Genomic DNA, 15,241 nt, shown 5'->3' on the forward strand with positions numbered 1-15,241 from the left:
ACAGTTTTGCACCCCGATGTGGCCCTTGGGCCAAAAAGTTTGTCCACCCCTGCTCTAAGGTCAGAGGAACCATCATGATCATCTTTCTGACCTGCACACTCACTCACCCACTCCTTTAATAGACCCCCTAACCTCTGCTTGAGTTACTGAAGTCCTCAAATCATGATTTAAAGACTTAAAGTTACAGAAAATCCACCATTTACACTAGGTTAAACCTATGTGACCTGTGCCGCATGCTGCAGAGGAAGGCGAACCGCCCCCCAGGGTCTCTGCCAATCTGACCTGGGGGGAAATTCCTTCCTGATCCCAAGTGTCCCTCTGAAGCACCTAGCCTCTTATCCACTGAACACTCACAGAACTCTCATATTCTCTGCTCCGAAAGGATTAGTATTCACCAGATGACTAGATTCAGCTCAAGATCATCACACTGCTTAACATGCAATACTCAAGATATATTTATTGTGAAAACAGAAATACGTTTATTATCAAAGAGAGATTCAAATGATAGCAAGAACGAACACTGGAAACAAATGGTTACATGCAAAACAAAATTATAAGAAACTTTTTAGAGCCTAAACTTAACTCACATGACATTATCCTGTCTCCTACAGGTTAGCACACCCCAAAGTTCTTTTCCTAGAGTTTTCAACCAAGATAGCAGAGATCCTCCTTTCTTAAAATCAAGTCCACTAGTAGCTTGTCTTCCTAGATTGAAGGATAGCAGGTGTACCTCCATACCCTTAATTATTCCTCTAAAATTCATTATTCAGACAGGATAATCCCTATTGTTTTTGTTTTTTCCTGCAATGTATACATTAGCTTTAACTCAGTATAACAATAGACTTCCATTGTAAGATACACAATACACAATCATCAACCACGGCAATAAGTGTCTCCCACCTCCTGTCTGGAGAAGTCTGTCTCAATGTATGCTACCTCTGAGCAATCTATGTTTATCAAGAAGGACTTAAGAACATAGTTTTCAGTATACACACATCACTCCTTACACATTATCTCCACATATATTTCGTAATGGCCATGATGACCAGAAATCATGCTTTCTTAGAGAGCTTACATGACCCCTTTTGGTGAACCCTGAGGATCACTGTAACCCTATGTGTATCTCTGTGCCTTTTACCAGTGGGCATCAAAATGTCCTTGGGTAACACTCACAAACTTAAAATATTTGTAGCTAAACAATGCTTACCATTTGGAAGCTTCTGGTAGAATGAAACTCGCACTGCATCATGTCAAAGAATATTGGGATTGTAGCTTTTCGAAGCTCAGTTTCAGGAATCAGTGTCATTTCCAACATAGGTCCAACCATTTCTGGGATGAATTTGATCTTATGTTGACCTTTGGCGGGGGGAAATGTACTTCAGAATTAATGAAAAGCCACCAACAGTGCTACAAGATTACCTTAAAAAATGCTACAGTGAATAAGCTTTGAATATCCTGAGCGTAAGAATGCATTTCTTGATTTTGGGCTCAATTTCTTAATTGCAATTTATGTCTTAATGTAAGTCACTAACCCTCAGAAAGAGAAGTGAACTCTGTTCTTAAGGCTGAGTAAAACTATTAAAGAACTGTTCAAGAGAGAACCACACCAGAGCTTGCTATACTTCCCTAAACCAAACAAATTCACACACATCCATATTACACATTAAGTATTTGAGTTACATCATGCAAATAGGATGGAAGAGGGGGAAAAAGCCGATTTTAAATTATTTAAAATTCCATACATTTCCCACTGTTACAAAATGTGACACTCTATCAAAATGTCATTATGACTGCATACTTACAGCCTCAAGACATTAAACATCATCTAAGACAGGTCTAGATTAGGTCTTCTTTCTTCCAGAGTTGGTTTGACTGGCTAATTTTATTTTACATTTTTCTTCCCAAATGGAAACTGTGCCTCCCCAAATTCTTCCCCCTCACAGATTCAGAAAGTAAGTTCTTAACAGCAACTTGATAAAAATTATAAAAATTAGACCATTTAACGAAAAACATCTAGTTACTGCAAGCAGCATTCATATTCAATATTCTATGATATTAAGGAAGGAAGAATGGATATCATGCACAGTAAATGAAATGTAAGACAGATTTGGGGGCGCTGGGTAGGCGAATATATAGAAATCTTAGGAATATGATTGTATTCCAATCGCAGCAATAAACTTCCTGGTGTGACTCTGAAAAAAATCACTTAACCTCTCTAGGCCTCAGTTTTCACATCTATGAACTGGGGTATGTAGCGAAGCGAAGACCCACCGGCCTGGCACCTCCTGCCTGTCGTCTGGTAATTAGCTTTTTTCCAGCACATGGAGCGCCCTCTGCAGGCCGGTGTCTCGCCTGCCGCTGGCCCCGTGTCCCTGCCGGACCCTGGTGCCCTTTACCTCAGGGTTCTACCCCAGCAGTACCTCCACGCTCTGGGTCTCCCCTCCCTCCAACCCCCGACCCTCCAAACCCACCTTGCCTCAGTGGCTACTGCCAGTCGTCATCCAGCCCCCTTTCCCTGGGGCAGACTGCAGTCGGTAATGGACACTCATCACTGGCAATGGGGTTGGATCGGCTGCCTCTGCCTGTCCCCGGGGTTGCACCTCTGCAGCCCCAGTATCTGTTTCGGTGTTGACCAAGACCTCAGCCTGGGGAGTTGCCAGGCTGGAGCTTCCCAGCTCCTCTTGCCCTTTTCCCCAGCACTGCCTACTTCAGGAACCGTATGTTCCCCAGCAGCTAGGCCCTCTCCCTCCAGGGCTGGAGAGAAACTCCTCTGCCTTCTGGCCCTGATTGGCTCCCTGGGGCTGCCCTTTCCTAGGGCTGTTTTTAATCCCTTCAGGGCTGGAGCGGGGTGACTGCCCCGCTACAGGGTAAATAATGATTACCTAATTTAGAGGAGTGTTGTGACACTTAATCTCTTAATATTTGTAAAGTGCTGTGAGATCCCTGTATGGAAGTTGCTATAGAGACCCAGTCTATTATAATACTGTATACTGCATAGAACGCTAAAAAAAAAAAATCAGTATATATTGATTTTTAAATTAAATGTAATATCTACATGGAAGAAAAATGCACAGTATAGCATGAATTCACAATCTGAAATTTCAAACACACACAACCATGGAGCAGTATGTAATACAGTGTGTTCATTAACACGCTTGTTCTCATAAGATTACTGTAGTAATCGCTGAGACAGTATTCATATTCATTATCAATTTTAGTTGTGATTGCAATTAACATTAACATAAGATCATTTAATACATGAGGTGATCAAGAAGAAGATCCTTAGTAACAAAATAGCAACATTATAATCGTTTTATTTTTTTCAACAAATAAGTTGCTTTATTTGCTTTCTTGATTGAGAATTTAAATTGAAAGCAGCAATGGCAGAACTTTAGATATACCAGGAGGATGAAGGGATGATCACTAGCAGCCAGCATGGATTTACTTAAAAACAAATCGTGCCAAACCAATTTGATTTACTTCTTTGACAAGGTAACTGGTTTGGTGGACAGGGAGAATGTAGTGGACATAATATACCTGGACTTTAGCAAGGCTTTTGACACAATCCCACATGACATTCTCATAAGCAAGCTGGAGAAATGCAGGCTCAGTAGAAATACCATTAACTGAATACATAATTGGTTAACACAAACAACGAGTAACTATTAAAGGAATTATGTCAGATTGGAAGGAGGTTTTAAGTAGGGTTCCCACAGTGATCTGTTCTGGGTCTGGTGTTATTTAACATCTTTATTAATGACCTGGATATAGGAATAGAGAGCATACTGATCAAATTTGCACATGACACAAAGCTGGGGGGGGGGAGGGGGAGGGGGTTGCAAACACTTTGGAGGACAGAGCCAAAATGTAAAGTGATCTTGATAAATTGGAGAACTGGCTATAGACAACAAAATGAAATTCAAAGACAAATGTGAGGAGCCACACTTAGGGAAGACATACCAAATTCACAAATACAGAATGGGGGATAATTGGAGTGACAGCAGCACTGCTGAGAAGGATCTGGGAGTTGTGGTGGATCACAGCCTCAACATGAGTCAACAATGCAATGTGCTGTCGCAGAGAAAGGAAATGCAATTTTGGGTTGCATTAACAGAGACATAGAAAGTCACAAGAGGTGATAGGACCTTTGTATTTAGCACCGGTTAGGCCTCAGCTGGAGTACTGTGTCCAATTTTGGTCACCACTGTATAGAAAGGATGTAGAGAAAATGGAAAGGATTCAGAGGTGAGCGACAAAGATAATGAAGGGGATGGAATGCAAGCCATATGAGCAAAGGCTGAAGGAACTGGGTATGTTTAGTTTGGAAAAGAGGAGATTAAGTGGGGGGGGGGGTCGGGGGAGGTGTGTGAACATGTTAACAGTCTTCAAATTCTTGAAAGACTGCCATAAAAAAGATGGAGAAAAATTGTTCTCTCTTTCCACAAAGGACAGGACAAGAGGCAATGGGTTCAAATTATAGCATAGCAGATTTAGATTATATCTCAGGAAAACTTTCTAACTGTAAGAACAGTAGAACAAACTGCCTAAGGAAGTCATGCAAGCTCCTTCACTGGAAGTTTTCAAAAAGAGGATGGATAGCCATCTGACTTGGATGGTTAAGACACAACAAATCCTGCATCTTGGCAGGGGGTTAGAGTAGATGACTCTTGCAGTCCGTTCTAACCCTATGATTCTACGATATACCTAAGATCTTATTAGCATGTTTGTAAGAGATCGGTTAGTGTTTGACAACGTGACCCTGCCAATGTTGAATGCTTTGAGGAGCATGCAAGTAAAAGTTGTAAAGCTTTCTATTATTTTCTTTTCTTTTTTTTTTTAATGTTATTACCTTCAGTCTCTCAGGTGACAGTTTTCTTGTATTATGTCTGAAAAGTGTCAGAGCCAATATTTCAGAGAACAAATGATAGTGACAAAGTTATTTGTCAGGCGCAACATCAGTGTCATGAAGTTCTCTATTTGTCACAATGAGTTTTTCATTGCTCCAAGCTTAAAGATACATAGCAAACAATAACTAGTATCTTTTGAGGACTAAATGTGAAAAATAGCAAATTTCAAAAATAATGCATTTTAAATCTTTGATTACTCTTCCTTTTCTGTAACAGAATACATTGTTTCTGCCCAAACAGAAAGTTACACAATATCTCAGCTGAGTGACTAACAGCTACATATCTTGACTATGCAGCTTTGAGTCCAATCCTGTGAGGTGCTGAGCTCCTCATACAAAGTACTGACATTTATGGGAGCTGTGGGCACACTCAGGACTTGCTCCAGACCTCATACATTCAGGTCCTTTACAGGTATCAGCAGAATCTAGGGAAATTGCCGCTGTAAGTATTCAGTCCTTTTGTTATTTAGAGTGCATTATATTCACAGCAATCCTCTCTCACAGATAATAATCAACAGAGTTTTTAAATCAATGAGGACAGGGGAGGTTTTTAGCAAGTGAAATACAAGAGAAGAACATGGGGGAAAAGGGGAGTAAAAGAGATTAGCAAAAATATTAAAATTATTTGTATAATTTTGTATAATTTAATCTGCTTTTTGAAGCCCATTTAGCACTTCACCTCATCTGCAGAGTATGTAGGTGGCTTCCACCAGAATTTACACTCTATGCTGCATGGAAAAACAAGTACAATAATCTGTAAGAACTGTGGAGTCAGCACTCTCCCTGTTTTGGATGCTAAGCATATTGCCTCATGAATCAGATCTACTGTACCCACCTGAGATTTAAGACACAAAGTACATTCTTAAATATAAGGGAGTTGAAGAGGACCACAAAAAATCAGGGTAGAGCAAATGAAAATTCTAAATAATCCTCATCATTATCCCAAATTTACATTACACAAGGAATAATAAATATTTTGGCTTGTTCAGTAAGATGTGAGCAAACCATTCAAATGGAAGCAGGTATAAGCCTCCCACTGACACCCTTCTAACCATAACTAAAATTATACACTATATGATGTATTTCAGTAAATCAGTCATGTACAGAAATACACGTGTATTTGCCATGACAACATGATCCAATGCAATGTTGTGCCACAATATAAAATATTACAGACAAAATACACAAGGAAACAATCTTATTCTGGGACCTAACAGCATCTACTCCAGCTGTCTGTCACATACAAAGCATATCCTGAGATAAACAAGTGAACAGGTTTTTTTCCCCTGAAGCATGAGAGCTCCCATGTACAGATTCAAAATGTGACAGGTTTAGAAGAAAATTTAGTACTCTTGTCTTTGGCAAGGTAATATAATGTGCAGCTGCTTTAAAACTATAGGTGAACCAACATTTGCTGTTAAACAGCATGTATACATTTTTGCTTTTTTTTGGTCTCTGCTTTGCTGTAGTGCGCACTGCCTCTTTTAGAGTGCATTCAGCACAGTGCCTTATGATAGATAATAAATTAATTGTATCAAAAAATAAGATATGGAAGATGTTAGATAGTTATGTGTTTTTCCTCATCTCCCCCACTTACCCTACATTTTAATTTGGGTCACAAAATCATTGAATAATATTCTAGTAATTTCAATTCTCACTTGGGGTCAGATCTGAGCATGTATGACTAATTCAGAAAATGGTAAATATAATTACTTCTATTTGTGTTAGACTCAAAGTTCACGTCTATTTTTGACCTTGACTTTCCCTCCAACAAAATTAACATCTCTGTCAAGACACCTTTCTTGACATCAAGTATTGGGGTGAACTGCTGGACCTATATGTGACTAGCACGCTGATGGGGAATGCAGAAATAGCAGTAATTTTGCTATATTCTGGGGAGTTTCAAATTTGAAAAGTAGACCTGGTTAGTTCAGATGTCAGCATTGAAAATATTTACATTATTTTTTCCCTCCATCAGCTTTATTGAGAGTGGGATCAAGGTCTAGTTTTCAAATAATTACACTTTCTTTAACATTTCACTATTCTTGACCCCCAAAACTGCAGATCAAGAGGCACAATAGATACTTGGCAAAAATTTGAAAAAGGGGACATTTAAAAACCCTTTATATATCAAAAAGCACTTAATTTATTTAAAAATGTCCGGACAACAAACATTCTAGTTGTCAGTAAAAGTGAGCCCTAAAAAAATTCTGAAGGTTTGACACTTTTAAAAATGACCAGGGGTTCAAAATGAGCCTCATAAATTGAATAATATTACAACATTAATAATGGAAAGGCCATAAGAAGACAAACACATAGCTGCAGAGCTGGAGTTAGAGCCTTGGGCAGGCAGATTCAGCATACTGTAAGGCCTCTGTCACTTAAGCCAAAGGAACATATTTGCCAGCACTAAAAAAAAGACCCATTTAAGTTCTTTCAAAGCAGCAACTACACAATAGAATGCAACCCCTGCAACCTCAAAGGCAGTGTGGCTTTCTCTGGTCATGTGGGAAGGTGTTGTGGCCCCTTTAAGGGTTCCCATCTACTTCAGATTGGAAGGGAATCATCACCTGGGCTAGGGCTGGCCAGAGGGGCTCAGATAAGTCATTGCCCCTTGCAGACAAGAGGGAGGAGCTCTTTCTCACATCTGGAGCAGCAGCATCCAGTGAATCAGAGTTGGATCCTTTTTTTGGGGGGGGTCTCCTGTGGGTATTGCCTAGTTGCCTTTTTTGGGACAGGGAAGGAATTTCCCCCTCCCTGCCAGACTGGCCTGAGAACAGTGGTTTTCTTTGCCTTCCCCACAACAGCTCCAGACATGGCTGAGCAGGTCACGAGGTTCAGTACAAGCTATCACAACTTGGCAGGTGATAGGTATCCAGTGCAGATACTCATTCCACAGTGGGGACATTCAAAAATAAACTGGAGCTGGAAATGAACTTAGGGGAAGGTAAGAAGCTGGGGAATCTAGTATCTGATACAGCGAGGAGACACCCTTCTTTGCCAGGAACTTAACCCTTATGCAAGTGGAGGGAGGTGGGGTCCCAGCAATGGGCTGGGACCAGGTTTGGATGAGTGAGGAAGGAGTGATGACCTGCACTGTACAAGTTATTGCTGGATAGTTCCCTAATGAGCTAAGTTAGAATCATAGAATATCAGGGTTGGAAGGGACCTCAGGAGGTCATCTAGTCCAACCCACTGCTCAAAGCAGGCCCAATCCCCAAGTTAATGAACTTGTGGCCCAATTAAACAGCACCTCTCACATCTTGTCATTTTCGTTGTGTGTCGGGGACAGTTTGCTCTGACATACATATGGTGCCTAAACCTGCTCCTAATAAAATCAATGGCAAAACCTCTCACTGATGCGAATGATGGGAACAAAAGAGGGTCTGTAACTACCACTGAAATCAGTGGGACTTGGATCAAGCCCAGACCTACACACAACAGAAAACTGTTGACACCCTTGATTAATTACAACTTATTATGTTTTTTGTTTCTTCTCTCATTTTTTTTTACTACTTCAAACTTTTTGATTAAAGCCCCCAGCCTTTAAGTTAGGGTGCTGTTAGCTCATGAGTCCCAGTGATCAAAGCTGTCACTGTGTCACACAGGGAGAGAAGTTCTCCCTCAGGTAGCCAGGACCTGAATAGTATATAATTAAATTGTCTGTATGAAGTTCTTTTTTATATAGGCTCTTAAACAACCAAACAGGCTTCAACAAAGATTATACTCCTAGACTATTACAAATATTTGAAATGTGTTGAAACTTATGCATTGCTGCTTTCTAGTACAAGAGGTTTTTTTTGCTATCTGTGTATTGGCACGGACACACAATAGAAATATATGGTGAAAAGATGGATATTTCTGGTATTCTTTAAATAATTTCAAATAAGCCCTTTACTTTGCCTTGTACTGGTCTTCACTGACGCATATAAAGTATGCCACAGTTGCTTTGCACCTGCTCTGGGCTACAGAGCTCCAAACCACCAGATACGAAGCCTTAATCACAATATTTGCAGTCATAAACTGACAAGATAAAATGGGAAATTTCCAGTCTGAACTTTGTCATTTATTTTGGATATCAAAAGTCACAGCTACTTGGTTTCATCATATTTTTTGTACAATGATAGAATAACGTTATAAACGTGTTCAAGGACATACAGATATAATAACTTTTCACTTTTGATTTTGTTTCGGAGCCATATGCAACAGTGATTTGACTACTCAGGGTAATAAACACTGTCAGACATAAAAATGTCGGTAACAATAGGAATCTATTTATTACCAATGGTAATTCAGTATTCTTAATCTTTGCTCTGAAATATATGCAAGTAATGCAGAGCCAGGGAATAAGCAATACCAGCATACTTCTTCCACCAGTAATAAGAGGGAGGTGGAATGAGGAAAGATTTCTCTTCAATGGAGGGTGCAAAGTGCTAGTTGGAATGGGATCGAGTTTCTAACCTGATAGTTAACTTACTCTTTCCCCTTTTGTTGGGGGAAAAAACCAACAGTTTACCAAGTCCCCTAACATGTGAAACTCCAGCATAAATTAATAATAATACTATGCTCATCTACAGTATGTTGCAGCTAAGGATCAAGCACAAATAATAAATAATCACCTGCCTCACAGAGGTATTGTGAGGCTCTAAGTACCATAATACCCATTTTACAGGAGGCACAAAGCAATTAGGTGACATGTCAAAGGTCACCCAGAGTCAGTGACAGGAGTAGATACTAAGAGTCCCAGTTCATAGTCCCATTATCTTTATTTAAAAGGAAGGAGGGAAATGAGTCACAGAACTATTGGCCTGCACTAATTTGAACATTTTAAAGGGGCAGTACATGGTTGGTGCAAACATGTATTTCAAAGGGAACATTTCATTCTGCCTTGAAATAACAATCTGATGGATGGAGAATCTGGGTGCCCACAGGCTACACACAGTGAATGATGTGTGTATATAAAGATGTAGATTTTACCTTTTACTTTTGTACATTTCTGGGGAGGCGCAGAGGTTTAAATATTGCCTTGGCAATAGATGCTGTAGAAATTAGTAAAATAAATAACAGATAAATAAATAGCCTTAAGGTTGGAACAGTGAAAGAAGATTTCAGTGAAAATTGACAGAGACTGAGCTTTGCTGACCTGACATAAGGGAACGTAATATTTATTTTGCTATCTGTCTGTCAAGTCACATATTATTGTGTACTCTGCTTTATTTTGGTCTCCAGGCACTAATTCACTAAAGACACCTTTAACAAAAAGAATTCAGCTGTTCTCAAAAAGGCCTCTTTTTTCATCACTACATAGCCCTGCAACAGAGTGAATGGGAACACTTCCTCCACGTCACATAAATATGCACGGTTTCTCTCTTTATATATGCTGCACTATTTTTTAAAGTTTCTCAGAAATAGCGAAACCATTTTTGATGAATGAAGTTAGTGTAAAATAGGTGTATTTTGCTAATTTTAAAAAATCTGATAATTTTATGAACAGCTCTAGTGCCTCCAAAGTTTGGGCCAGGAACTTGTAATTTGGCAGATGGAGAGTCCTAGAGTCACAGTGACATCGTCTGTTTTTCCCGTGAAATTCCATCAAGGTATGGCTAACGTTAAACCAAAGGAATATTGCCATTTGTATGTGCACAGCAGAACTTGTACGATGTGCCTTAATTTTCTGAAAATTCCAAAGGTGTTGTGCATGCTCCCAGGCCCCTGCTGATTCTCCATCATCATTCTGAAGTAGCCACACAGAAAAAACAGTTACTGACCTGTTCTGTAACTGTTGTTGTTTGATAAGTGTTGCACATGTCCATTCCACTTCAGCTGAGTGTGGGCACAGAGCATCAGAGTTGGAGATTTTTCCCTTAGTGGTATCTGTTGGGGTGGAGCATGCACCCTCTGCTGCCTCACACTGTTGCACGATGGTATAAGGGGTGGAGCTACGCTCAGTTTCTTCTTACCAGAGACACTGATATTGAAGGAAAGGAAGGTGGTTCATGGGTCATTTTCATTGCACATGTCCATTCCACTTCAAGTAACTCACAAGTAGTTCAATCTGGAGGTGGGACTGGAGTCTACCTGAACAATGACTGAAGGACTATCTGTCCAAATTTTCTGTCTTTTTAGGAATGCTGAAAAATGGCACAATGAGTCACAAAGGTACGTACCGATGACCAAGTTGCAGCCCTACAAATGTCTAATACAGGCTCTTGAGCCAGATAAGCTGCAGAAGTTGCTGGAGATCTTGTGGAGTGTGCTAGCACTCTGCTTGGTGGAGTTATGTTGGCAGTGTCACAGCACACATGATTACAGGAGGAAATCCATAACAAAATCCTCTGAGTGGAGACGGGAGGCCCTTCATCTTGTCTGCAACTGCCATGAACAGTTGAGATGAGGCCCAAACTAAGGCCTGACCAAGTAAAAAGCTAACACCCTTCTGACATCTAAGGTATGGAATTTCTCTTTGTCCTTATGAGAATGAGGCTTACAAAAGAAAGTAGGCAAGTATACCACTTGATTGAGGAGGAAGTCCAACACTACTTCAGTAAAAATTTTTGGATTCAGGCACAAGTATAGATTGTCCTTATAAAAGACTGTGTAGGGAGGGTCAGCTACCAAAGCTTGTAACTCCCCACTCTTCTCGCAGGGGTAATTGCTACCAAAACCACCACTTTCACGGATATATGAAGGAAAGAGCAAATAGCCATTGATTCAAAGGGTGGACCCATCATCCTTGATAACACAAGGTTTAAATCCCAGGGAGGGATAGGATCCATCACTTGGGGACATAATCTGTCCAGACCTGTTAAGAACCGGAACTCAATCACCTTGCAGTCTACCTGGCTCTTGAACCAACCTCTCACCAACCTGTTGTTCAGCTACGGGAATATGTGTACTCCTCTTTTTCTGAAGAACACAGCCACCACTGCTATGCATTTTTAAAATACTCATGAGGCCATGGATAGGCCAAATGGCAGGACTGTAAATTGATAATGGAGGTAGTTGAGCAGAAATCTTAGGGATCTCCTGTGGGTTTGATGGATAGCCACATGGAAATACGCATCCCTCAAGCTGAGGGCAATGTTGCTGGGATTCAGGAAGGGGATACTAGAGGTTAGGGTGACCATACACACTTATTTTGTTTATATATTTGTTCAGTTCTTCACAGGTCTAGAATGGGTCTTAGGCCTTCATTTGCCTTTGAGATCAGGAACTAAAGTGAATAAAATCCTTTTCTTTGGTGGAGGGCAGGAATGTCTGCTACAGCTCCCAAATGGAGCTGGGAGGAGGACAGCCTCATGAGAGTCATGTCTGAAGACAGATGAGGAAGGAGGGATGGGAGGGAAGGACTGAAATAAACAGAAGGATGTATCCCCAATTCTACAGTGCTTAGAACCCACTAATCTGTGATAATATGGGTTCAAGCACATAGGAAGTAGGATAATCTGTTGGAAAACACAGGGGTAGGAGAAACTGGTGTGATGTAAATGCCCTCAACCAGGCTGTCAAACCGACTGCTTGGCATTACTGGACTGCCTAGAAACACCGGCAGAAGAAGGACAATGAGGAGATAGAGGTCTCCTCCTATGATTCTTCCCGTTCTTCCTAGAATGGTCAGGGTGCCTAGACATGAATGACTAACATTACTGGTATGTTTGAGGGTGGAATTGTATTTCTTTAGGCAGAAGCATATAAATCCCCAAAGACTGTGAAGTTTCTTGTCAGCCTGCCGAGATAAGAGGGTTGGACCCTCAAAGGAGAAATTCTATATAGTCTGCTGGACCTCATGAGGAAGAACTGATGATGGAAGCCGTGAACATTTGCGCACCATTACTGCAGATGCCCTGGCTCTGGCTGCTGTATCCATCACATCCAACACAGCTTGAAGAGTGATCCTAGCCACAAGCCTGCCATCCTCCAATACAGTCTGAAACTCCCGCCTGACACCTTCTGGTAATTTGTCCATGAATTTAAGAGCATTGCTGCGGAGCAAGGCTTGCTGATTTGAGATACGAAACTGCAGACCAGCAGTAGAATAAATCTTTCTACTAGGGCTGTCAATTAATCGCAGTTAATTCATGCGATTAACTCAAAAAGTTAATCATGATTAAAAAAATCATCCATCATTAATCGGAGTTTTAATTGCACTGTTCCCGAACTGAAATTTATTAAATATTTTGGATGTTTTTCTACAGTTTCATATATATTGTATTATGTTGTAACTGAAATCAAAGTATATATTTTTATTACAAATATTTACACTGTAAAATGATAAACAAAATAAATAGTATTTTTCAATACACCTCATACAACTACTGTACTGCACTGCAATCTCTTTGTCATGAAAGTGCAACTTACAAATGTATTTTTTTTATTACAAATGCACTCAAAAACAAAACAATGTAAACTTCATAGCCTACAAGTCCACTCAGTCTTACTTCTTGTTCAGCCAATCACTAAGACAAACAAGTTAGTTTACATTTACAGGAGATAATGCGGCCCTCTTCTTATTTACAATGTCACCAGAATCTCCATTCAGTCCTCTTAGTTATCATTGGCAGAGATGATGGCATCTGCCACAATAGCCTTGTGGGCTTCCAAATACAGCTTCGTTTATAGGCAGAGCATACAAGATGGTCCCACTGACTCCAACATGTCCACCAGTCTATGGGAGCTCTCTCGCACTACCTCCTCCTGGATGTCTAGAGAGGAAGCAACCATCTTTAGCAGGACCTAGTAGGCCCTATAGTAATCCTAAAGAGAGGAAGCCACCACAGATATTGCTGCCTCATACGGTGATGATGACAAGGAGATAAAAAGGGAGTTGAGATGGAGTCTCTTGTACCTCCTCTGCGGGAGGCTCTGTCAGGAAGGATGGTCAGGTTCAGTACCAACCTTGGATCGGGGGAGTAACCTCATGATTCTCTGCATGACAGCTATCCTAATGTCTGTTCGGGGATCTGGAGGGAGGAGGAAGCAGGGAAGCTCTGGTGCTGGGAGGGAACTTTCATGGGTTCCAGAACAGCCATTGGTAGGATAGGGAACCCCAACCTCTATCAGCCCATAGATCTGGGTCCTTGGACCACTGTGGGACCTCTGCCTGGTACCTCTTGTTGAAGGTGAGTGATGCCTTCTATTCCAGATGCAAGGGGCACAGGAGTCTACTTCCAACTCTGAGGAAGAGCCTGAGTTGCCTGACCAGGAAGGTGTAGAACCATGCAGTACTGAGGACTGGAAGTATGTCTCTGGAGATGTAGGTACCAGATACAGCTTGTTGGGCTTGCCTCTAGATGGCACTGGACAAGGAGGCACTGGACAGTCTGAAGTGGGCCCTTATATTGGGAGTTGGATACTGCTACTCGCAGAGGAGCCCAACAAAGACTGCAGATTCATCAGTAACAGAAGATTTGTCTCCAGAACAGCTGAAGAATCTGGTACTGAGAGGCATAGGAGATCCCGCACTGCAGCATATGCCTCTGGTGTCGTGGATACTCAACTGTTCTCCAAATGCTGCTAACATTGCATCAAAGGGGTTGGTACCACAGAGTGGGTAGGCCTCGACCACAAAGGCACCAGGGTCAACGACCCCATGCAAGATGAAGTCGGTACCAGGGAGCATCTCTTCTCCAGGGACACTCTACCCTGCCCTCCAGCCAGCTTGCTGGCAGATGGAACTGGGGACCTTGATCTCCTGGTGGAGGCTGGCTCCTTTGAAGCATTTTGTCTATGTTTCTTCCTCAGTAGTGGGGAAGGAGAGCGGCACTGACTCTCCACAATATTTGTATAGCCACTTCTGATAGAAACAGAAGCTTTTGGCTCCCGTCCTGAGTGGGAAGGCTCTGATGGTGGGCTGAAGGCTGCCTTCATGAGGAGGTAACACAGTCTCACCTCTCTGTCCTTCTTAGTCTGGGACTTGTAGTCTCTACGTATTTTACACCTGTACCAGATCGGGACCCTCCCCAAGGCACTTCGGACACCTGAAGCGAGGGTCACACACCAGCACTTACTTCTTGCCGTGGATGCAAGGCTTAAAGCTCAAAGACAGAGGCATGCCCCAGTAATGGGAGCCAGTGCCCAGATACACAGGAACCAACACTCTAAGTCAGTGGCTCTCAACTTTTTCAGACTACTGTACCCCTTTCAGGAGTGTGATTCATCTTGTGTACCCCCAAATTTCACCTCACTTAAAAACAACTTACTTATAAAATCAGACATAAAAATACAAAAGTGTCACAGCACACGATTACTGAAAAATTGCTTACTTTCTCATTTTTACCATGTAATTATAAGTAAATCAATTGGAATATAAATAATGGACTTGTATCTCAGTGCACA

At 41.3% G+C, this 15,241-nt stretch overlaps 1 protein-coding gene across 2 annotated transcripts in view; it reads right to left on the bottom strand.

Annotated features, from left to right (window-relative positions):
• The window catches only part of DOCK1 (dedicator of cytokinesis 1), a 540,600-nt gene that overhangs the window by 108,687 nt on the left and 416,672 nt on the right, over nucleotides 1-15,241 (bottom strand). For both annotated transcript variants that reach the window (XM_074959163.1, XM_074959164.1), the window contains exon 33: nucleotides 1,208-1,356. In XM_074959163.1, coding sequence (XP_074815264.1) covers nucleotides 1,208-1,356 — 149 coding nt within the window. The remainder of the gene's footprint in view (nucleotides 1-1,207; nucleotides 1,357-15,241) is intronic.

Source organism: Natator depressus, chromosome 7 (genome assembly GCF_965152275.1).
Source record: "Natator depressus isolate rNatDep1 chromosome 7, rNatDep2.hap1, whole genome shotgun sequence".
Lineage (NCBI taxonomy): Eukaryota > Metazoa > Chordata > Testudines > Cheloniidae > Natator > Natator depressus.